The sequence below is a fragment of the Pseudorca crassidens genome, chromosome 20 (genome assembly GCF_039906515.1).
Source record: "Pseudorca crassidens isolate mPseCra1 chromosome 20, mPseCra1.hap1, whole genome shotgun sequence".
NCBI classification, from domain to species: domain Eukaryota; kingdom Metazoa; phylum Chordata; class Mammalia; order Artiodactyla; family Delphinidae; genus Pseudorca; species Pseudorca crassidens.
Window position 1 is genome coordinate 61,801,792 of NC_090315.1, and position 24,618 is coordinate 61,826,409.

A 24,618-nucleotide genomic window follows, 5' to 3' on the forward strand; every position below is an offset into this window, starting at 1 on the left:
CAAAGGCTTGTGAGTTCCTTTGTTTCCCAGAGCTGCGCTTTGCAGCCTGCTGGGCTCTGCCCCTCTCCTTCCACAGTGCCAGCCAGGCGGTGCCGCCCACCCAGCCATCCAGGTAGCTTTCTCCTGAGGGCACATGCTGCAGTTCTCTGCCCTGTTCTGATCCGCCCGGGACACCAGAGCTGAACAGCACACCGCACCAGCCACGGCGTTCACTAGCCCGTGACGGGGAGGCGCACGCGGTGCGGGTCCTGGGGAAGCTCCCGGAGGCCTGGCTCTGACACTGACGCTGACCCAGGACGCGGAGACGGAACTAGCGCTTCCCAGATGAGGGTTTCAGTCCTGGAGGATGCAAAGTTCCAGAGGTGGTGGTGACGGTTGCACCATACCGAGAATGTACTTAATGCCACTGAACCATACACTCAAAAATGGTTAAAGGGGCTTCCCTGGTGGCGCAGTGGTCAAGAGTCCGCCTGCCGATGCAGGGGACACGGGTTCGTGCCCTGGTCCGGGAAGATCCCACATGCCGCGGAGCGGCTGGGCCCGTGAGCCATGGCCGCTGAGCCTGCGCGTCCGGACCCTGTGCTCCGCAACGGGAGAGGCCACAGCAGTGAGAGGCCCGCGTACCGCAAAAAAAAAAAAAAAAAAAAAATGATTAAGGGACTTCCCTGGCGGTCCAGTGGTTAAGACTCTGCGCTCCCACTGCAGGGGCCACAGGCTCGATATCTGGTCGGGGAACTAAGATCCCCGCATGCTGCGTGGCGTGGCCCCCTAAGTTAATAATGATAAATAAATAAAATGGTTAAGATGGTAAATTTTACCTTATGTGTATTTTACCAAAATAAAAGAACAAACGGCCCCAGAAATCAGCGAAGGATCTCAGAGCCCAGAACTGGAGGGGCAGGGGCCAGCCAGAGCCCCGCAGCCTGCAGCCAGTGGAGCCGTGCCTCCGGCCCCTCCCCAGCCCCAGCCCAAGCAGGAGGAAAAGAATCTAGAAGCTCCGTCGGCCAAAAGCAGGAAATCAGAGACGAAGCGTCAGAGGGGGCGGGGGAGCGCGTGGGACGACAGGGTGGGGGGGACAGGGGACACGGACGACGGACAGCACGTCAGCCCCAGGTGGGCGCTGCCAGGCCCTGCCCCACCCTGGGAGGGTCGCCGGGCGCCAGAGCCCGCACAGGGCCTGCCTGGAGGGGCGACAACGGCCCCTCAGTCATTCACTCATTAGACACAGAGGGCAGAGACAGGATGAGCGCGGCCTGGGACGCGAGCGCCTCCAACACAGATGAGGAAACAGAGGCCACGGGGTGGCCAGGAGCGCGGCTGGCACCGGACGCTGACCCAGGGGACGTGAGCCAGGACAGCTGGGCCCGCTGGCCCCCAGCCGGGTCACCCGGGGCCAGGATGAGAGAGGGGGCTGGGGTCACATGCCCAGCCCACCTCCCCTGCCTGTTATCAGGGCCTGGGGACAGGGTAAGAGGCCAGCAGAGCAAACAGTGGCCCGGGGCCAGCACGGGAGCAGGGAGCAGAGGCAAACAGGGCTCTAAACGGGGAGCTGAGCCGAGTTCTCCCCTGTTCAGAGGGGGAATCAGGTTTCCACAGCAGAAGGGCTTCCGTGCTGGGAGAGTGAGGACTTGGGTCCAGACTCCTGGCTCCACACCTAGCCCTCGGGGACCTGGCCTCACTGTGACTCTGCGTGACTAGGAGGCTCAGGGCATCTGAGCAGGCCGCCTGGAGGAGGTGGCATTGCATTTGGCCTCGAGGGCCGGCTAAGACTCAGGGAAGGCCAGAGGAGGTTTGGGGCAGCCCCAGGCTCCCGCAGAGGAGGAGGACGCTCAGGTGGAGAGGCGGTGGGGACGTCCTGAGGAGGGGGACAGGCCTGCTCTGCCCAGGCAGCTCCCACCTCCCCATCAGAGCGGCCCGTGGCTGGTGACCTCATGGGGGAAATATGCCTTTTCCCGAGCCAGGAACAATAGGATGGGGTGAGGGCAGAGGGAAAGCCAGCAGGGCTGCCTGCTGGGCAGGAAAGGCTCCCCCCACCCCTGCCTGCATGTTTAACCCTTCAGAGACCCTCACCCAGCACATCAGAGCCTGGTCCTGCAGATGGGGAAAGTGACCCCTGGTCTCAGTTGGTGCCCAGCCAGGAAGGGAGGGCAGGGAGGCCGGCGTGGAGGTTACAAACACCCGGGACGTTCCACACAGAGCTGGACACCACGGCCCGGCCTGCAGGGAGATGGGGGGCCTGTGGGGAGGGGGGCGGCCAGACGTCGAAGCCCCCAGGTGCACCCGCGGTGCCGTGACGTCACCCCGAGGCTGGCCTGCACGCCGGGTGGGAGAAGAGGACACGAGGCCCGTCCTCCCGAGGGAGTTTGAGGAGGCCGCCCGCCCCGAGCCTCAGTTTCCCCACCTGTGAAGTGGGGGAAGGCGTGCCAGCGTGAAGGGCTGTGGGACGGATGGGCAGCTGTTCACGCACCCTCGGGGCCCTCACCTCGACCCTCCGAGGGGTGTTCTAGCCCCACGCGGGGAAGCCCCGGGACACACAGGAGGCCAGCCTGAGCACCACGCCATCGGCCAGTGGGACCCACAGGCCAGCGTCGGCGGGGGACCCCAGAGGCTTGCAGGGGCAGCACGAGAAGGCTCAGAGGTCATGCCAGGCCTGCGTCAGCATCAGAGATGAAAGGACAGTGGGCCTGGGAGAGACCTAGGGAGAGGCCAGGACTGGGGGGGACGCACCACGGCCGCCATGACTGCCCAGCACCCATGAGGGGCACGACTGTCGCCTGTACTTTGCAGATGAGGAAACTGAGCGAGGGAGCTGAAGCTGAGGGATGGGGGCTGACGCCCCCCAGAAATGGTGTGGGTCTAGGCGGCCCAGAGAGCAGAAGTGGGTGGGTGGGGTCAGCCCCAGGCGCTGCCGAACCAGCCCTACAGGACAGTCTGAGGGGGACAGATGCAGCGGGGGGCGGGGGGGGGGACTGGTCCAGGACTAGCAGGTCTGCAGGGACAGCTGTGGGAAACCAGGGCCCAGGCAGAGCTGCCCGCCCTCCCACCAAGCTGGGGGACAGCCAGGCCCCTTGCAGGGCGGCCAAGGCCATGGTACATGGAAAAACGGGGTGGAGGGTGGCAGGGCGTGGGGCCCAGAGTCCAGGGGCTACTGCAGCTCACCGGCCCCTTCCTCCTCTTCTTGCTGGGCCCTGGCTCGGGGTCACGGGGAGGAGGGCCGTGGGCTGAGTGCTTGGGAAGAGCTTCTGGAAGGAGGCGGCTCAGTGGCAAAGAGCCCGGGCCAGGGGCCACGGAACTCATCCCAGCCTCAGTCTCCCCACCTGTGAAACGGCTGGAGGCCCAGCCCTGCAGGAGACGTGGGCCCCTCTGGGCCTCAGTTTCCCCAGCTGTTGGGTGGGAGGGGTCATAACCACTCCCGCTCAGGGAAATGCTGCCATGGAAACGGCGCCCGGCAGGTAGCAGAGAGAACTCACCAACCTCCAAGGCCCTGTTGGAGGACACAAGTCATGGCCGGCCACGCCCACTGCCACGCCTCTTGTGTAAAACTTAAATGAGGGACTTCCCTGGTGGCGCGGTGGTTAAGATTCCGCCTGCCAATGCAGGGGACACGGGTTCTAGCCCTGGTCTGGGAAGACCCCACATGCTGCAGAGCAACAAAGCCCGTGCGCCACAACTAGTAAAGCCTGCGTGCTGCAACTACTGAAGCCCACGCGTCTAGAGCCCGTGCTCCGCAACAAGAGAAGCCACCGCAATGAGAAGCCCGCACACCACAACGAAGAGTAGCCCCCGCTCGCCGCAACTAGAGAAAGCCTGTGTGCAGCAATGAAGACCCGATGCAGCCAAAAAATAAATAAGTAAAATAAATAAATTAAAAAAAACAAACTTAAATGAGAACAGACACACACGTGTGAATGTCAAAAATGCGCGGAAGAGCCACTCTAAGCAGAGCCAGTGTTTACCTGTGTGGGAGGGGCTCGGTCCTACCTGGGAGGCTTCCTTCTTCACTGGGGGGGGGGGGGGAAGGTTCTCACGTGTAACTGGGGTCGTGTACGGTGAACTGACCAAGAGGGGAAGACCAGGGGGAACACACCACAGGGCGGTCGGGCCACCAGGACCAGGCTGCCCTTCCACAGACCGGGCAGGAGGCTGGGAGGACATGAGGCATCTGAGCCCCCAGGCCCCGGGGCAGCGGCAGGGCTAGGCCCGGGCTCCCCTGACCCGCCAACGGGCATCCTCGGGCCTGCCTCTCCACCAGCTGGGTGAAGCTCCTCTGGGCAGGGCCAGGCGCAACCCGGAGGCTCAGAGACCCCAGGGGAAGGCTGCCAGGCCAGGGCAGCTGCCAGGGCGGGGGTCCCGTGTGAGCCTGGCTGCCCCCACGCGACCCCAGCCCGCCGCATCTCCAGCCACCTTGTTCACTCTGCCTTATTTGGCTTCGAGGAGAAACCCATAAACACTTCCCTGCTTGCTTCTGCCAGGGGCGGGCGGGCGGGCGATGGAGGAAAAGGACAGACGTGGCAGCGGGAGCGCCCAGCGGCACCAGCCGTCCCCTGCCGTCCGCACAGGCAGCCGGGCCTCGCAGCTCCCACGGCAGCACCCAGAGCACACGGTGGCCACACCTGCCACACCCCCGCCCTCCAGGCCCAGACCCAGAGGAGACCAAGGGCTAGATCAGACCCAGCTTTCTGGAAGGGGAAGGCTGGGGAGGTCAGCCGACGGCCCACCCCACGCACCCCTACCCTCGGGACAAGCGCTGTGGCCGGGGCCAGCACGGGCAGCGCGGGCTGGCATCTCAGGGCCCCTCGGAGAGCCCACGGAAGGCTGGGGGAGGGGCGCTAAGGGGCCCCGCCGCCCAGACCCGCCTGCGGCCGAGACGGCAGGCCCTTCGGCTGCGCTCCCTCCGTTGACCGCCACCTGCCCCTCACGGTCCGTGCAGCACGTGCCTGCCCGAGACCCCGTCCCGCCCGGCCAGCTGAGGGCTGCACGCAGCCATTCGGGGCTCCCTGCACGGGCGGTCTCGGGTGGGACCACGCCGCAGGGCAGGAGGGGCAGCCGGCTCCGGGTGCCACGGGAAGGACAGGCCTACAAAGGACCTCAGCGACCTTCACGGGAATCCCCTTCCTCCCACAGGAGATCGGAGGCCACAGACACGGATGCAGGCTCGTGGGGACGGGGCTGGACAGGACAGAGCGAGGGATCAGGGGCGGCCATGGGACGCTGTGTCACCTACGTGGAGCCCCACCAGCAGCCTGGGGCGCCCAGGTGCAGGCGGAGGGTTTACCTGCCGCCGCGTTCAGGTTTAGCGAGTACGGTGTCCGGGCAACGTGGCTGCACGACTCCCTGACTGCGCAGAGCAGGCGCAGGCGGCTGGTCCCCTCCCTGCAGCACGGGCTCTGGGAAGCATGGCGACTGCCCAGGGCCAAGGGGACCTGGTGGCCGCCGTGGACCAAACACAGGGGAAGGGGCTGAACCACATCTCGGGGGGGGCTCCCAACAGCACCAGCGTTGCCCAAGACGTGCCACACGGGCCAGGCTGGTACCGCCGCGGCCGTTCAGACTGGGGTGGGGGTGGGGGATGGCCCCCGCGGTGACCGGCAGGTGAAGCAGGTGGGACGTGAAGACTTGAGCCTGAGCTTTCAACCAGCACTGCCCAGGCCCGGCGGGCCGGGCGGCCAGGCCGGGGTGGGGGGCTGCGGAGAAAGCCGCTCTGGGGGTCAGGCGTGGGCCTCAAGGGCCGTCCACAGGCCCCACGGCAGCCCCTGCTCCGCTGGGGAGACGCAGGGGAGGCCCTTCGGTGCCTCTCCCCTCGAGGCTGCTCAGACCCCATCCCCCAGGGCTCGGCCTCCCCTGAGGACCCTCAGCCAGCTCCCCCAGGCCAGGGCCCACAGGGCTTCCCCGGGAAACAGCGCTCCGGGCCCTGTGTTTGGAGCTGCCGGTATTTGCGGTATTTGGCCTCTGCTCGCTCCCCTGGAGGATCAGGCCTCCACAATGGAGAGGCTGGATTCCAGGCCAGGGGTGGAGCCCGCATTCCAGAGGGTCAGGGACCGCCGCCCACTCCCCGCCTCCCAGAACACGAGGAGGCCTCCCTCTTCTTCCTAAATTTATTTATTTATTTTTGGCTGCACTGGGTCTTTGTTGCGGTGTGCGGGCTTCTCATTGCCGTGGCTTCTCCTGTTGCAGAGCACAAGCTCTAGGCACGCGGGCTTCCGTAGTTGTGGCTCGCAGGCTCAGTAGTTGTGGCGCACGGGCTTAGTTGCTCCGCGGCACGTGGGATCTTCCCAGACCAGGGTTGGAACCCGTGTCCCCTGCGTTGGCAGGCGGATTCTTAACCACTGCGCCACCAGGGAAGCCCCAGGAGGCCTCACTCAGAGTCTCTGCAGGCTGACAGGTAAGGGGACAGCGTGCAGACACGCCCCTCCCCATCTCCGGCCGATGAGGTTTGACAACACGCCCTTTCCCCAGGCCACCTAGAGCTCAGGGCCTGGCTGAGACAGGGGGCCACAGTGAGCAGGTGACAGCGGCCCATGTCCCCAAGGCCAGCGCCCAGCACGGGGAGCCCTTCTGCCACACGGGGGGAAACTGGCACCCTTGGCCTCTCCACGTGGGTCAGCCCTGTGCAGGGCCCCCGCCCTCCCGGACCCCTGCCTCCAAGACATCTCAGGGACAGGCAGGACCCCCTCCAGCCTCCAGGAAAGGGGCTCCCAGCTGAGCCGCACCCCCAGAACGTGAGGAGCAGACCCCACTGGACCCCCGTGAGCGCCGTCACGCCCGACCCTGGGCTCTGTGCCAGCGAGGGGCTCCTGCTGGCCACCTGTCAGACAGGGAAACTGAGGCACAAAGGGTCCAGCCGGGGTGCCCGTGCGGACATCAGGCCCTCCAGAGCCCCGCTGCCCTCGCGGCGACCGAGCGCTGACTGGCTCCTCGGCACACCAGTCCCACGCAGCCGCGTTCCACCTGCTCTTTCCCCGACCCCCGTCCCCCAGCTCCCCGGGGACAGACGAGTGGCCCCCGACAACCAGAGTGTCCGCGTGCCCCGCAACAAGGCTGCCCGTCTGGGGGACGCAGACAGAAACACACGTGGTGACGGGACAGCGGCCCGGGCGTTCAGCGCTGCGTAAACAAGGACGCTCGTGACCCGGGGCCACGCCCACCCCGAACTCCATGCTAGTCGACACAGTGGGGCCCCTCGAGACGCCCCGCCTGCAGCGCCGGAAATGAGGGGGAGGGGGAGGGGGAGGGGGAGGGGGGCCCTCCCGACCCAGGACTCGGGCCTCGCCACCCACACTGCCCACCTGGGCCTCGGGGAGCCTCGGCCACCAGCACCCCTCACACAGACCCCGTCCAGGGCCTCCGCAGCCTCGGGCATCGCGAGGGGACTCGGAAGGTGACGCGAAGCCGCGGGAGGCGCGGGGCCGGTGCTGCTTCCACGGCTCGGAGGTACGCGCGGGCTGCACCCTCCCAGGGCCCTCCAGCCAGCAGCCCACACGTCTTCCCAAAAGCTCTCCGTGCGACAAGACGTGGCGTAACCCCTCCTACAGACCCGCGGTCCTCCTAGCGGGGTTCCCAGGCCACCCCATCGGCGTCCCCTGGGGATGTGGCGACGACGCAGGTCCCAGGCTTGCCCAGACCCGCGTGCTGTGATGCGGCCTCGGCGAACGTGCCCTGCCGACGGAAGGCTACCTGGGCCTGGAAGGACGCAGCTGCGCGGTCCTCCCAGCTTAGAAGGAGCAGCAAGGTGATGATGCGTGGGACCCCTGCCGCAGCCGGGCCCGACGCTGGGCGTCCAGCCCGACAGTGCCACCCGGACCTCCCCTGGGGGGGGACAAGGACCTGCATTCCCCCGCGTCCTGCACCCACCCCCCTCCACCTGGAGGCAGCGTCCGCTTTAAGGCCGGCCCACAGTAGCCGGGCCCGAGGCCACGGGGCTTCTGAAGAGCCCGGGCTGCGTCACCTTCCAGCAGCCACCGAGGCCAGGGCCACCCTTCCAAACGCGGGTGCCCGCCGCGGGCAGACCGGCGCTCCAGTCTGCCACCAGCTCTGGCCCGGGACTGGAGGGTGGGGTGCTGCCTCAGAGCCCCACCCTGTGACTCAGCTGGCCCGCAGCACCCCGAGTCCCTCCGCCTGTCTGGTCTGGATGGCGCAAAGAGCCCCAGAGCCTGGTCACAGCCCGCCCCGCTCTCCAGGGCCCTTCCCAGCACCTAGGGAGGGGAGGAATGCCACCGGGCCACCACTGGCTGGCAGGCGGGGGCGGGTCCGCAGGCCCCTTCAGATCCCTGCCCTCCCCAGGAACACGGGAGCTGGGGCGGGGAGGGTGTCCCTGCCTGGGCGTTTAGGAAGGAGGCTCTGGTCACCCGTGCGTGTCAGGAGACAGTGTCAGGGCCCCCTGGGAGAAAGGGGACATTCATGGGCCCCTGCCCCACGACCATCTTGCTCCCCAGCAGACGCCCGCCCCAGCGCAGCAGTGACCCCAGAAGGCACCCCACGAACGTGGGCCGGAGCGGGTGCCGACGGCAGGGAGCAGCGGGGGCAGCCCTGCCCTGGGAGAACCTGCCTGCTCTCTTCCCTCGGGTGAGGGCACTGAGCTCAGGGGTCTGCCCGAGAGCTTGGAGGTGCGGCCAGCACACACAGCACTGCTCTCCCCAAGGGGCAGGTGGGCCAGGAGCTGCTCTGAGGGGCCTTCGGGCCAGCGGGTGCTTCATCCCGCGTCGGTCTGTTCAGTCAGCCTTACATGGGACTTCCACGTCCAGCAGGCACTGGAGGACGGTGGACACCCTCCCAGAGGTGCGGCCAGTCGGAGGAAAGCCTTACAGCAAAGTCTGAGGCCCCCAGGGAAGAAGGAATGCTCCAGCTCCCTGGCAATGTGGACTCCAGATTGCAACATCAAGGCTTGCCCGAGCTGCCAGCCTGCTGGGCCCCTTGCAGATTTCAGACTGGTCTCACAATTGCCCGAGCCAGTTCCTTAAAACGAATCTCCTTGTTCCCTCTGTCTCTCCCTCCCTCCCTCTCGTCCGTGCATAGGCGGCCATGGAAGACACCCCATCCATCTGTCCATCTCTTATTCCATCCATCTGTCCATCTCTTATTGGCTGTTTCTCTGGAGAACCCTGGCTGGTCCACCTGCTTTCAGGCTCCCGCACTGTGAACCGCAGGCTGGCCCACCCGCCTCTGAGGTCTGGGCCCAGGTGGCTGCAGGGCTGGGGCAGAAAGGGTGTCGGGGGCCCCACACGGGCTCTGGAAACTCAGCAAGTGCATGGTAACCTAGGGAAAAATCAACACTGTCTGCTCCTATAACAACCAGCCTGGGCAGGGCGGCTCAGCCTGCGCCCCCTGCCCCCGCCAACAGACACCAGCCCCCCCGGAGCAGGGACGCAGCTCATGCCACTCTGAGCACCCACTCCCAGGGGCAAGACGGCGGGGGGGTGGGGGGGCGGTGGCAGGGTGCACCCCAGGCTTGAACTCCGGCTGCATCAAGCCAGGAGTGGGCCGCCGTTTCCCCTTGGCAGGAAAGGTTGCTGACCCGCTCACAGAACATTCACTTTCCTTTTCAGAATTTTTTAGATGCAGAGAAGCACAGAAATCATTAGCAAGCAGTTCTACTCCTCCCGTTACCGTGGTTCAGCTCTAACACGTTTCTCCTGCCAGTGCACGTCTTACCAGATTTAACTTCACCCACTCAGCTGCACTGTCCTTTGTTCACCATCCCCTCCTTGAGAAAAAACGCTCATGAATTTCAGGATATCCTTCCAGGAAAGAGCCACTTCTGGGCTCTGGAATCCCACCTGGGGCCATTTCCGAGGGGGCATCCAGGCCCGCAGCTGTTGTCTGTTGGGCCACAAAGGTTACAAAAGCAGCCTCAGGCGCCCTGGGCTTCGCCCCATGTCCGCCACAGAGATGCCACCCTCGCCCGGGCTCCCGTGAGCCCGTCTCGGTCCCTCCTGACTCCCCAGAGACCAGAACCCAGAGTCCCCCGGCAGCCCACCTGACAGGACTGAGCAGGTCTGGGGCTCTCTCCCCTCTTAAATCCGCTTTGGAACTGCCCGAGGCGCGGTCCCCAAGCCTGCCGAGAAGGGGCTGGGGCAGGGGGAATCGGCGTTGCCGGCACCCTGCCCGCCTCCGCTCGCCGCTCTCAGATCCCGCCAGTGCAACGCCATCAGCTCTCAGCCAGGGCGCCAGGACAGACACAACCGCCCTGCCCAGGCTGGTCGTTCGGAGCTGTCGGCCCACAGAGCAGGGACTGTGCCGGGGGAGGGAGGCCCCCGCAGGCCACCCGCCAAGGCCACTCAGCCAGCGAGAGACGGGGCCGGGCCTTTAACCTCGGGGCAGCCTCTCCCCTGCAGCCAGGAAGCAACGGCCCTCCAGGGATGGAGCTCGGCTGCCACCCGCGGAACAAGCCCACGCTCCCTAACGGGACCCCCGGCCGTGCCCACGGCTCCGGCACCACCGGGCTCTTCCCTAAACCAGCCGCGAGGCTCACACCCCTCCCCGCGCACAGCAGGCCTGCCCCTCAGCCCCGGCCTAGCTCTCTACCACCTCCTGAGGGCGATGGACCCTCCAGATGGAGGCTCGAGCCCCTGAGGGTCCGTGCTGCCGGGGGAGGGGCCGAGGCCACGCCATCACCCAGGCTCAGTCCAGCATCGCAGGCCCAGAGCGACCCTCGAGGTATGGCCTCCACCCGTCCGGCTCCCGGACCACGTGGCCGAGCGTCCCCACTGGCCCCTGGTGGTGGGGTCGGCTCCCCAGATGAGAGGAGGGGCAGCCACTTAAGAGCAGAGAGCGCGGGCAGGTGGGGATGGGGCAGGCCCGGCCGAAGCCACACGTTCAGTTCCTGGAAAAAGAGGGGCGGCGAACACTGCCTCTCACCCACCACATCCGGCGTTTCTGGAAAACCAATCCGATTCCTGACAGCAAAGCAAGCGGCACACATCGCGGGGGTCCCGAGCGACACGACAAACAGGCCCCCACGAGGCTCGAGGCGGAGCCGGTGCCCTCCCTCCCGGCCGGCTCCCGTCCACCGCCCCCAGCCTCAGTCGGCCCAGCTCCCAGAAGGCCTCGGCCATCAGCACAGGGGCAGCTGTCACCTCGTCACAAGGTGCCACAAGGTGCCAGGGACGCCCCGAACCGAGAGGACGCGTTCCTGGGCCCGGCAGCCTGTGGCCACGCCCTCCGGGGGCCTCTGCCCCCCACTGCCCCCGCCGCGTGCAGCAGGGACACCAGGCCCTTACACTCAGCGGCTGGCTCGAGGGTACTCCACAGCTGAGCGTTCTCCAGCGACAGGGAGAGCCCGTGGCCGCCCACCTGAGGCCACCTGCCCACAGCCCAGGGGCCCTGGGCCCAGAAGCAGGCCTCAGCACACCTCCCACCGCTGCTCCCAAGGGTCAAGGCTGAGCCTCTGGGAACGTGCAGGCTCTGGTCACCTCCGGGGAGGAGGCCCCCAGGCGTCCCCGCTACACACGGACAGGCCGCGGGGTTCTCGCGCCTCGTCCAGCTGCCGCAGCCGATGCTGGGAGACCAGTGAGGGTCCCCCGGCGCCCAGCAGGCCCACAGACACCGGCTCCCCGTGCCCCGCCAGAGTGTCCCTCTACCCGGAGGGGCTCCCGAGGCCAGGGATGCCCCCCTGCAGACACGTCCCCTGGCTGGGGGCCCTCCTGACCGCCACACACACGATTCCACCCTCACAGTGGGAGCCCCAGCAGGAACCTGACGCCCAGAGCATCCTGTCCCTCCGTGCCCTGATGCCACCCACACGCCCACCCTCCCTGGACGGGTCACGGCCCAGCTGGCTCCTGTGCTTTCCAGCGTGGGGCCTGGAACTGGCTCGGCTTCTCTGGGCTGCGATTCTCTGTGCCACCGCCTCAGAGGCCAGGCCGAGTCACACGGGACTCCTCGGGGCAGCACCAGGAAACGGCCAGCGCCCCAGGGCCCCAGGCCGCGCATCTGCCCCACCACTCCCTTCCTACCAACCGCTCAGGGTGGGCCAGGCGGTGCTGCTGTCCTGCGGGAGCGCCCGGCCGCCATGACTCAGCCAGACCTGGCAGGGTCCATCACTGCGCTCACCTGAGCAAGGTGTCCTCACCCTGCCGCGCCCCCCTCAGCTCTCGACATTACCAAGCCACTGAACATCTCTGCCCCAGATTCCCGCCCCCGGTGAGGCCACCACCGTGTCCCAGGGCTTTAGGGTGCCTTGATTAACGTGCTGGGTGGCCAGGCTTCTCGAGATGCGCCCAGGGGTGTGGGAGCAGCAGCACGGCCGCCTCGCACTCAGGGCCACTTTACAAAGTATTTCCACCCATGTCACCTGGAGGGTCACCCCAAGGGCCACGAGGCCAAGCAGGACAGGTGCTAATCTCACAACTAGAGATGAAGACAACTGGGGTGCAGAGAGGCCCCGGGGACGGAAGGGCGGGTGCTGGGCGCCTGGCGTAGTAGCAGGCTCTGCACCCCCAGCTCTGCTCCGGACGGCCTCCCTGCACAGCGTGTGTCCCCCTTCTAAAGGTGAAGAGTCCAAGGCTGAGAGAGGCTGAGTCACTTTCCCCAGGAGGCCCAGCAGCAGAGCCAGGAGGCCCAGCTCGATGCCGGGAGAGGAAACGTGACAGAGACTTGGCCTGGGAGATTTCCCATCCCACTGCTCTGCTCCAAGGACACCTGCCGGCCCAGCGTGTGGCCCCAAACCACAGGTCCTGAAGGCTTTCACAGCCTGGCAGGTGCTGGGCACACAGAGGCCATACACCCTGGAGCCTGGATCCCGACACAGCAGCACCTTGGAGCAGCCCAGGGACAGTGCTCAGGACGGGGCAGAAACCACCTGAAGTCCCAGGGCAGCCCCAGTGGGCCCCCCACTCTCTGCCCGTGCACAGAACAGGACCAAGCAGGACGAGGATGCAGGGACGTGACGCAGGGGGTGACGATGTCCAAATTCCCATTTATAAACACCCCGAAGCCCCGGAACCATCCTGGCAGGAGGCTGGATTCCGAGCACGGCCGCTGGCGTGACCGCCCCACTACCTGGCGTCCAGCATCTCCTGTCTCCAGGAGCTGCTGTCCTAGGTCCGTGTTCAGAACAGGGAAGAAGGGACGGGAACCCTGGACCCCCTGCCCTGTGGCAAGGGAGGAAGCCGTGATGTGCCCTATGGCCCGGAGACTAGGAAAGCCACCTGGGCTCCTGTGGCCCAGTCACAGCGGGAGCCACCAGAGAGGACACAGCGCAGCGAGGAAACCGGCCTCAAGTTACAAATAACCGGCGGAGCCGAGCCCCTGGCAGCGGCGCTCACACCACGAGGCCCCGCCCACCCGCAGACAGGCCGCGCTCACACCACGAGGCCCCGCCCACCCGCAGACAGGCCGAGGAGAGCCGGGAGGAGGGCCTCCAGCTCCTCTCCCCTCCGGGGGCCCAGTGCCCAGCCGCCTCCTCCGGCTCAGCGGGGTGACCCTTGGCAGCTCCCACCCCTGCCCTCGTGGCCCCTTCCTCTCCAAGTCCTCAGCGCCCCCCAGCCCCCTGCAGGCCTCCAATGCCTCCGGAAGACACAAGCGGGCCCCGCCCCGGGATGCCTGGAAGTGTCTCAGGCTCTGGAATGCGATGGAGCCGGTGAGCCCAGAAGCTTCCTGCAGCCTCCTCTGGAGGGTTACCCCTCCATCTGCCTCGTGCCCGCTCTGGCCCTTGAGGGCCAGGGGTCTCCTCCCAGCTGGGCTCAACTCCGCGTGGGCCCTCAGAGGAGAGTGCCCTCCTGCCCACCCCTGCAAGCCACTCTCGGCCTCCAGCCCTTCATCCCTCGCTCTCCCAAGGAGGGGGGCGGACAGGGGCACAGCACAGCCCTCCCAGGGTTTGTGGGGCAAGGGAGGCGACGGGGAGGGGAACGAGGGGCCTCGCTCCAAGAAGAAAGGTGGACAGGTGGACGGGTGGAGGGTGAGGTGGTAGGGGAGCCGCCTGGTGAGCGGAGCACAGGCTCCCTCCCTGCCTGTGTGGCCGCGCCACCAGCAACCCGGGAACAGGACGGGAAGGAAGGCCCCCCTGGAGGCCCCAGATCCTAAGAGGGCTAGAGTCAGATGGGGCAGCGGCGGAAGGCCCAACGGGGCCGCCTCCAGGGGAAGAGGAGGTCCTGGCCATCCGGCGCCCAGCGGACCCAGCTTCCTGAGGGGGACACAGGGACCTAGGACCCAGAGCCCACCGCCATCCCCAGCGTCCAGGACCCCGAGGGGAGCTGCTGCCAGGCCAGACAACGTGCCAGCGCTGCTTCAACGCTAATCCCATCCTCCTGGGGTCACAGGGCAAGGCTGCCCTCCCGACGGGCCCCTCGGTGCCATTCCTGGGCCCTCGTGGAGCCTCAGGCCACTGTCCCTGCGTCATCCCACTCCTGACCTCCAGAGATTAGGGCCCAGCCTGGCCATCGCTCCCTGGCTGGGACGGTGTGCCCCTGCTGATAAGGTGTGGGACGTGCCTGCAGCGGGAAGGGGGTGTCACAGGCAGGGCTCGGCACCCGCGGGGCCTCGGGCAGTGCCCGCTTGTCACAGCCTCTGCCTCTGTCCACTTCCCACCCACAGGACCGGGCAGTGGCCAAGCTGCAGCGACAGTGACGAGGAAACGAGGGCCGAGGGACAAAAGAGGCACCACCCCGCCAGCAAGGGTGGAGAGGACCCAGGCGGGTGCCTCCCGCACGGAGCGGAGACACGGGCCAAGCGTGTCTGTCGAGCTGAGTGTGTGAGCACGGAGCGTGTGCTAAGCTGAGCCGCCGCAGGAGAGAGGAGGGAGCCGGACTGGACGCGGACAGGCCCCGAGGACCGCAGGCGGCTCGTCTGCCGGGGAGACCGCACAGGCCTCCCGGGAGCGTCACACAGGACGCTACACGCCAGGGCCTGGCTGTGCCCACTCGGGGGAGGCTGCACTTGGTAAAGCACCAGGTGTGCGTCCGACAGCGAGTCTGTCCTGTCCTGGGACTCGGGGTCTGACTCCGGGGAGCTTATCCTGAGGGGCACAGTCAGAAGGGAAAGCAGGTGAGCACAGAGATGGTCACTGCGTCCCTGGGAACCACAGCAACGGGGGTCTGCAGACTGGGACCGTCTCTGCAGAGGCCGAAAGGAACCCGCTTCATTCAACAGGTGGCCCAGGGGGGGCCACGTGGAAGGGCAGAGTGACGGTCCCACCGCAGGAGCGACACCAGGACAAGAGCCTGCAGACAGTGGGACAGAGGCCCCAGAGGAGAGCTGAGAGCGGGCAGAGGGCTGGGCAGGCAGCAGAGGAGGGAAGGGGAGGGCTGGGATGGGACAGGATGGGATGGGACGGGCAGGGCAGGGAGGAAGTGGGAAGGCCCAGCCCAGCGAGCGGAGCAGCCCACCCAGCAGGAAACACTCAGAGACCCCATGAGCCAGGCACCTGGTCACAGCCACCAGCTCGGGGGCACGGGAGAGGACGTCCCAGCCAGAAGCATCCGAGCTCACAGGACTTAGAATCAAAAACACCTGCTCGGGCTTCCCTGGTGGCGCAGTGGCTGGGAGTCCGCCTGCCGATGCAGGGGACGCGGGTTCGTGCCCCGGTCCGGGAAGATCCCACATGCTGCGGAGCGGCTGGGCCCGAGAGCCATGGCCGCTGAGCCTGCGCGTCCGGAGCCTGTGCTCCGCAACGGGAGAGGCCACAGCAGTGAGAGGCCCGCGTACCGCAAAAAAAAAAAAAAAAAAAAAAAAAAAAAAAAACACCTGCTCTTAACTGGACAGCATAAATTAGACAATTAGGATTGTAAGCCACAGGCAGGGAAAACGAAAACCACGTGCGGTACAAACAGGTTTGATAAAGAGCTTACGATCTCGAGTCCACAGCGAACCCCCAGAGGCAGAAATAAAAAGACAAACAGTCCAGTTTTTTTTAACGGGTGAAAGAGTCCTAAAGACGTGTGCCACAGAAGATGTCCAAGGCGCTTAACATCATTGGCATCAGGGTAACAAAGACTGGGGTCGCGGGAGATGCCACCGCACGCCCCGAACCAGCAAAAATCAGAGGCCAACACCGCGCGCGGCGAGGGTGGAGCGCCCCGGAGCATCCCCTAAACGACAACCAGGAGGACAGATCGAAGCTTCCTTGCAGGGAACATGCGATGCCCGTGACCCAGCAACCCCACGGCCAGAAGTGAATGAGATTCAAGTGTGTGTCCGCGGAGACGCCACGCGGCTAGCAGCCTCGTGCCTACCCACCAGGCGCAACAGGTGATCAGATAAGCAAATGTGGCCGTGCATCCAGGGGACCTTAGCACCAGAAAGAAGGAACCACCAGCACACACACAGCGTCACGTCCCAGAGACGGGAAGGCACGGAAGGCAGCAGACACAGAAGTACACACCCTGGTGGTCCCTCGAGCACGGACCCCCCCCCCCCAGTGCAGGCAAAACTGACCTGGGGAAGGAAGTCAGGGTCGAGGGGGTGAACGGGCGGCAGAAACATCTCCATCTCGCTTGGGGAGGGGGACAGATGTGCCTGACTGTCAACCCAGCAGACAGAACACGTAAGGTCCAACCCTTTACTCTGAGTGCCTGACGTCTCAGCGGAAAGCTCTACGCGTGGACCGTGCCGTCCTCCCCTGGGGGCTCTGTCGGGACCCCAGAGCCTACAGCAGGACCTGGCACAGGCAGGTTCTCCAGACACGTTTGCCGGGCGAGTGACGCGTAGAAGGCGGCAGAGCGACGGAGCGTCTGCGAGGGAGGAGGGCAGCCACAGGAGGCGGTGGCAGGGGGACAGCCGGCAGGTTCTGGGGCAAGGACAAGCTCGGGGAGCTGAGAGACCAAATGGAAGCGGGAGGCTGGTGGAGGAAGAGGCGCAGCCACAGGAACTGCGGGGGGGGGGGGGTCACCCCAGACACTGACATGAGTGGGGGCGGGGCTCCCGGGAGGCAGCAGTGTCACGGGCGAGAACTCTGCCCCCGGGGGTGCTCATCCGTGACATGGAAAAGCCACTAGCGCCCCCCGCTCAGGAGCGAATGTGCTGCTGGCAGCAGGCCGGAAAGCGAGTGGAGGCTCGTCCTGAGGGGGGCCCCGTGGGCACAGTGGGCAGCTCTCGGATGTCCCGGGAAGGCCGCTTGCCCGTGGGATGCATCTGGACGCATAGCCGGAAGCCTGGGGCTGGGCGTGCCGAGGCCCCCGTCTGTCCAGGCCGGGGGGTGATGCTCGTGGACATGGGTGGAGGCTGCAGGGGGCTGGGGGACGGGGGGACACTGAGGTAGACGACGCAGCGCTGTGTGCCCACGTGGCGGCCAGGACACTCGGCACCGGCCACCCAAACGGGCACACGGGGACCGGCGCCTCGGCGGTGAGGGTGACCTGCCCCTCCGTGAAGCAGCCGAGGGACACCCCCCCAGCAGGGGAGACAGGTACCCGTGGCCCCTCAGAGCTCCTGGGCGTGCCCCGTGGTCCCTACGATCCCTGGCCACCCACGGGAGGGGAGGACCAAACAGCTGAGCTGGGGGTAGCGGCATGGACGGCTGAGTTTCCCTTTGAAAAGCTCTTGTTAATGCTGTTATGATGACGTGTTTTTTCTAATGGTGTTTTAACCGTAATCAGAGATCAAGTGAATGAGAGAGAGAGAGAGAGAGGGAGGGGGGAGGGAGGGAGGGAGGGAGGGGGGAGGGAGGGAGGGAGGGAGGCAGACAGGATCCTGGGGTGTCACTGGGGGCAGCCACAGGTCACAGGCCCTGGCAGTTCCAGGAGGTGAGAGAGACCAAGGCCCAGGCCTGAGGCCCGTGAGGCCCCTGCCCGGGAGCCAGGCTGTGTCCGCTCCTGCTGTGCCCATCCAGACCCAGCCACAGTCCGGGCCACAATCACGGGCCACTGGCTGCTTCTGCAGGCCCAAGGAACCTGTGCGCACAGCAGTTGTGTTCTCTTGTTTTCCCCAGAGGATCCACGGGAGGCCACTGAAGGGCAGGGGAGGCGAGGAGCGCTTGGGGGACGGGCCTGGGCAGCACACCTGGGCACTGCCGGGGTCGGAGCTGGGCCCGGACGCGGCCTGAGAGGCGCGTCCCTCCCGCCTCAGCTCCCTGCATGGGACACGTCCCACCACGCAGTCAGCGGTTAAGAGCCCAGGACAGAGGCCCCGCCCACCCCGGCCCCCCACCTGCTCTCAAGGACAGCAGCCCCCAGACCCCTCCCGCTCTGCGGAAGCCGCTGGGCCGGGTTCAGCCGCCCGTTCGCTGGCAAAGGAAACCACAGGAGGCAGCTGAGGTGGCCACGCTCCCTCTTTAGCCTGAGCCCCGGGGAAGGAGAAGAGGCCCGGCTATATATACTCTCGGAGAAAAACAGCGCGCAGGTCGGAGCCTGGTAAACAGTCGGCCGTTACAGGCAACTAAAAATACTCCCTATAATTATGTTATTAAAACACACCAGAAAAATTGACCCGCCCCACTCGGCAAAGGCCCGAGACGGCGCAGGGAAGCGCGGGCCACGCACGTCGGCCTGAGGGTGCCCTGGCGGCACCGGGCGGCTGGGCCGGGCCGGGCGATGCCCATCGCAGTCGGCGGCTTCTGCAGGGCTGCCCGCGGCACCAGGCCCCAGCCTCGCGGGCTCCTCTCCAGGGCAGAGGCTGCTGACCCCGGGCCACCCCAAGAAACACTCTCACACGTGTCGGGGTGGGCGGGGCGCTGCCGGGGCCCCAGCCACTGACCAGGGCCTTCCTTCTCAGGACAGGAAGAAAGGGTTGAAGAAGGAACTTAATCTCATCTGACCCAAAACGTCACTGTTTCAGGACAAGTATTCATACGTTACTTGTGTAATTAACACTAAATCAAAGAATCACAATGGGGACGGGGGGAGGGGTGTCAAGCCTCAGGTCCCTCCGGCCCGACTGTCCACTCGGCACTGCCCTGCCCTCTCCAACCCAACCCTCCGACTGGCCACCACTAGGGGATGGGAGCCCCCCAGCTACCAGGCCACCTGTTCGCCTCCTTCCACAGGCGGTCCGACCCTGGGGGGCTGCACTGGTCCGGAGCCTTCGATCTGCCACCCTGCCCCCCTCCCCGGCCTGGCTGACAACTTCTCTCCCTCCAGCAGACGAGTCCCGCTGGGTGCCCACCTCTCCCCAGCCCTGCCCAGCCTGGACCTTGTTCTGTATGACGTCACAGGCTGCACTGCGTTTCTTTCCCATCTGGGCTCAGCACAGCGTGAATAGACACGGCAAAGGCACTTACAGAACCAAGGTGCCGGGAGCTGCGGGGGACCCACACCTCGCCATACAGCCAGGGAAACCTCGGCCTCCATTAGAGAGGAGAATGGGCCCAGCCCCTCCCACGCCCACCGCCGCTGGCCCTGAACCAGCACCTAGGCGCCTGCCCGGAGCACCGTCCCACGAGACCTGGGTGAGAGAACGCTTGAATGAACTTGGGGAAACGTCCCACGTGAGCACAGGAATCTGAGCAGGCGGGTGTCACGCACGGTGGCTCTGGACGCCACGCCTCCCCGCCTGGAAACGGCCTGTGGCCGGCGGGCATCTCTGCACATTCAGGACCTGGTGGTGGGCGGCTCTTCCACTCGGCCCCCCAGGACTGTCCCGCCCTGCCCCACCCAGGGACCAAGCGATCAGAAACCTGGGGTCGGCCTTCAAGCTTTTATCGTCTCGTTTACAGGCGAGGAAACTGAGGCCCAGACAGAGGGGTGAGGGCCTGGCAGGTTCAGAGCGGGACAGACGCTGGCGCCACCCACAAGCCCCTCCAGCAGGGCCAGCCTCGCCCTCTCCTCCCTAAGACCTCCCACCCCAGGTTCTCCCACCCCGCCAGCAGGCGTGGGGCTCACCTGCCCTGAGAAGGAGAAGATTTCACCCCCAGACTCATCCTTTCTCGCCTGCGTTCTAGTTCCCCAAGCCCCAGGTTCCTCATCCAGAAAACAGGCTTAACTCAGAGGGGTTCAAAGGTCAGGAGTGGGGCAGAGCTCACGTGCAGAGCATCGACCCCCCCGAAGACAGCCTCAGGCTCCAGCCGCTGCGCAGCAGACACAGCGGACTTCTGACCCACTTCTGTAACTCCTGGAGTCGGCATCACGGGGGAGAAGGAAATTGCTTTGGTAACCAAAGCAAAGAGTCTACAAACGAAAGAATCTAAAAACAAAACAAGTCTCTCTATTTCGAAAACAAAGAAGACAAGACTTCACTGAATTCTAAGGAAAAGGGGATTCCTGAGGACCAGGGTGGTCAAGGGTGGCTTCCTGGGCTTCCCTGGTGGCACAGTGGTTGAGAGCCCACCTGCCGATGCAGGGGACACGGGTTCGTGCCCCGGTGCGGGAAGATCCCACATGCCGCGGAGCGGCTGGGCCCGTGAACCATGGCCCCTGAGCCTGCGCGTCCGGAGCCTGTGCTCCGCCGCAACGGGAGAGCCCACAGCAGTGAGAGGGCTGCGTACCGCAAAAAAAAAAAAAAAGTGGCTTCCTGTAGGAGGCAGCTCACACTGGGCCCTAAAGACTGTGCTGGTGGGGCGGAGGGGGAGCAGGGGATACCCTCGAGCCCTGTAGGGGCCCTGCCACAGAAGGCAGTCCCCTGCAGTTGGGCTCAGAGCAGACGGGCCCCTTTCCCTCTCCACCTTTGAGAACCGAAAGTGTTGGAGGGAGAGACACCGCCCAGAAAGCAGTCCCAGGGACAGGATCTGAGATGCTTGTCACCCCCGCCCCCCCATCAACACTGCCCCGCAGGACCCTTCCCGCTGGCCTGACTGCTGGTGGGATGGCCACCTGCAAGATGACCACAGATGACCCGTCCTCGGCTCCTGGGCCGACCCCAGCCCCTTCCCTGATCACGCACACTGAGCCCTCGGGTCCCGTCAACCAGGCATCTGAGTCCTGCGACTTATTCAGTCCTCGGAGGGGCTGCAGGAGGCCGAGTCTCCCCTACAAGGCGGCAGATGAACGCGAGACCTACCCTCAGCTCTGGGGGCCTCGGAAAGGGACGGCCCCAGGCTCACTGCCAGCCTGAGAGCCTCGCGGGGTGTCACCACCAGGGGGCTGGGAGGGAAGTCTCAGGCCTGGGTTTCTAACAGGGCCCCGCTGTCTCAGGCCTCCGTCTTCGCACTGCCTTCCTGCCCGCCTCACAGGGGTGTTAAGACGGTGATGGTGAAAACACGATGAAAAGGAGGAAGTGTCCCATTCTAAACGGTGACACGGCAGTGACAATCAGGCTGGTGCAGGTGACGACGCTGGCGTGCAGTAGGCGTGTCCACGAGGCCGGGAGCCCCGTCCATCCCGCAGGCGGAAGCCATGTTGCCGCCCTGCCCGTGTTTCCCTATCAGTGATACAGTTACTGCCTTCTACCCACCTGCCTTTGGGCTACGGTGCTGCTTTTGGGAGGCCCATTAGGTCAAGAGTCACGGGGCGGGGCCCGTTCCATGGGAATCACAAAGTGTTCTGTCTCTCTAGAAACTTCCAGCTCTGGGTCCTGACCCCCAGGGCTGCAGGGACCACAGGTGAGACGTCGAAGGCCGTCACCCTTCCCAGGGAGGCAGGGTGGGGGGCTGGGGAGTCTCTGCTGTGACGAGGTGGAGGTGGGATTTGGGGAGGCAAGGGGCACCCCAGGATGACCCAAACCCTCACTGCGGCCGCTGCCTGAGCCAGCACAGGCACAGGTCTGACCAATCCCCTCCGACGACCTCGTCCAGCACCGACCACTCACTGGGAAACACCGCAGCACTGACCAACGCTACCAAAGCTCGCCACAGACCGCGGGGCGCTCAGAAGGCGGCAGCACACAGCGAGCTCCCTCAGGGGCCGCCCACGCCCCGACCCGAGAGCCGGCCTCCAGCCTCTCAGGTGTCACTGCGCAGGGCTCCTGGCCGGCTCTACGTCACCCTCCCACAAAGCTCAAGAAAAAATGTGGAAGGCCGAGCCCCGCACCCAGACACAGGATCCATGCGGGGCATGGCCAGGGTACCAGGGTTTTAATGAACAGACTTCATTTGGGGGACAGTTTTAGATTCACAGGAAAGCCGGCCCACGTGCACAAAGAATTATTCATCAGGATGTGAAAAGCTCTCAGGTGACTCCAATGTAGCCCAGGTGGGAACCCTGAGCTAGTGCCACGTCTGCGTCCACAGACCGAGAGACCTACCCTCCCCCCGCCCATATCACCCATTTGGGTTACAAGCAACAGCCCGAAGAACACAGATTAATTCTCGGGGTCAACAAACTCTGGCCCTGGGGCTGAGCCTGGCTCCGCCACTTGTTCTGCTACAGCTCACAAGCTAGGAGTGGTGTTTACATTTTTTAATGGTTGGAAAAAACACCAGAAGAGCTCATGATGTGAAAATATTTACTATCCAGCCCATCACAGAAAAAGTCTGCTGACCCTGAACGAGGAGACTGCACCACGTGGGGAGGCGCGCCCTTCAGGAGCGAGCGCCCACCGCGCAGGCCTACCCAATTCCCCTCCTGGCTTCACAGCCTAAGGAGGCTGCAGGTGTGCTGCGGGGCCGTCCGAGGCCCACCTGCCCCTCTGAGAAGCTTACCAGCTTCTGAGCCACACGTCCAGCTGGGTCTGTTCTGCTAGCCTGTTAACGTCTACCCTCCAGAGGCACGAGGAGAAAGGCCGACGGGCCCCACACTCCCCCGAGCACATCCCGGGCTGTCCGGTCCGTGCAAGGCTGACTCAGACCCTCCTCCCTGACCTCAATGGTTTTCATTGATTCCTGTCCTGAAAATTTTCCCAAGTCTCACCACCTTCCTCTGCTACAAATCAAAACACAGTCTGTCTGGGAGCCGAGGGCAGGCTGCTCGGGGTCCCACATTCCTAGCCCACTGGAGCCCGCTCCTCCCTATAACAGAAGTTGGCAAATTCCACCTGGAGCGATTTCAGAGGCTCTGGAAAGGCTTTCAGCATAAAAACACCAACAACACCCACCACGGTCGGACAAATTTTCACCCAACAGGCAGACTCACACTGCAAACCGTTCCATGTTTCCGCGAATTAATTTAATCAGACCGCTTTCCAGCTCACACCCAGTAGAGACAGCCCCAGCGGAGGGAGCTGAGGGCCAAGGGCTGGCGTGTGAAGGGTGAAATGAGTCTCGGGCACTCTGCCCCGGGCACAGGGAGGCCAGGAGGGGTGCAGAGGGGGAGGGCCATGGAGCAACGAAAGCCACAACTACGAGCTTCCGGGAAGGGGCGCCGACGACACGGCAAGCAGCAAGGTTGCGGGCCCTCAGCTCTGATACCAAGACCACAGGCTTCTGCGGGGCATTCCCTCCCCCAGCCCAGGGCACAGCCTGCCCCGCCCCTCTCGCAGCACTAGAGCCCAGCGGAGTTAAGCCAGGACACCAGGGCGGCAGGGAGGAACCCCAACTATGTTTTCCAGAGCATGGGCCTGCCCTAGTCCGGCTGTGGGGTGGGGACGGGAAGGGGAAGAGTGAGGGGGGCCGAGCCCAGGGCACAGCGACGCTAGAGCCTCCGGAGGCTCCAGATGAAACAGCTCCAGGCAGGAAGCCCGCCTTCTCCCAGATTGGTCAGGAAGTCGTGATGCAAATTTGAGCTTTTTTTTAAACACGAAAGAGAAAAAGAGATTCGTGCCCCCCTCACCGACGCCCCAGCCCCTCCCATAGGGGCCAACATTCCCCTACCCTCGTGCCCCTTCTCTCAGCGCCCAGGGCGTGGGCACGAGCCGCCCTCTCCGGGGGTCGCTCGTTGCCCGCCCCTGTGGGCGCCCGGGTGCCATCTGCCCGCCACCCCGCCGCCGCCCTCCCAGCCTGGCGCTGGGACGGGGCCCCGGCCCCCCCGGCGCTCTCATGCTTCTGGAATGTGGGCGCCCAGGGCCGCGCGCGTCCCGGGGAATCTCCGCGCACGGTCCTCGCCCCGCCAGCCTCGCTGGGCGGCCGGGCCGGAAACCGGGAGCGGGGACGCAGACCCCGTCCCAGACCAGAGCCCGCAGCGCACTCCCCAACTCACCGGCCAGGAGCACGAAGGGCAGCAGCAGCCAGTAGAGGACGGCGCCGAGCACGTGCGGCTCCATGCCCGAGGGGCCCGTGGAGCCGGCCCGGGGTCGCTCGGCCGCCGCGGCACTAAAGGGCGGCGCTGGGGAGCCGCGGCCGGCGCATGGCGCACAGGGCGGGTCGCTGCACGTGCCGCGCGCAGCGGCCAGGACCCCGGCTGGTCTGTGGGGACACGAGCGCCTCCGCGCCCTCCTGGTCCTCCTCCTAGGGCCGGGGCCCACCGCGGCCCGCCGGTGCCGACGGCTGGGGCCCGCACTCGCTCCGGTGTCAGCCCTGCCCCGCGGCGGAGCGCAGCGCACGGCTCTCGGCAGCTCGCGGAATCCGAGCACGGCAGGACGCGGCTCGGCAGCTCCCTCCTCCCTCAGCCCGCCCGCGGGCCTTTATAAGCTCGGCCCCCCGCCCTCCCGGCGTGCCCGCCCCCGCGCCTCCCCGACGGCCCGGCACGCCCCGGCAACCCCTCCGCCGCTCCGTGCCGCCCGCGACCCCCACCAGCCCTGCCGGCCGGGGCCGGCCAGCGGGGACCGGAGACCCCCGTGCGGCGTACTCCCCGAGAAGACCTCCACCCTCAACAGCCTTGGCGCTGCCGCTCGGAGTCGCGTGGGGGCGGGCGGGGGCCGCTTCTCCCCCGGCGGTTCCGGTCCGGAGGGCTCAAGAAAGGGTCCCTATCGCCGGGCTTCCGCGGCAGCACGCCACCCGCTTCT

General features: G+C 65.8%; 1 protein-coding gene across 4 annotated transcripts in view; it reads right to left on the minus strand.

Annotated features, from left to right (window-relative positions):
• Positions 1–24,269, minus strand: part of PIEZO1 (piezo type mechanosensitive ion channel component 1 (Er blood group)) — a 54,231-nt gene extending 29,962 nt beyond the window's left edge. For 2 of the 4 annotated variants that reach the window (XM_067718645.1, XM_067718643.1), the window contains exon 1: positions 23,874–24,268. In XM_067718645.1, the coding sequence (XP_067574746.1) occupies positions 23,874–23,937 (64 nt within the window). In that variant the 5' untranslated portion in view covers positions 23,938–24,268. Of the gene's footprint in view, positions 1–23,873 lie in introns of all 4 variants that reach the window. The other 2 variants (XM_067718646.1, XM_067718647.1) reach the window with 2 other exon arrangements.
• Between the last annotated feature and the right edge of the window lie 349 nt (positions 24,270–24,618).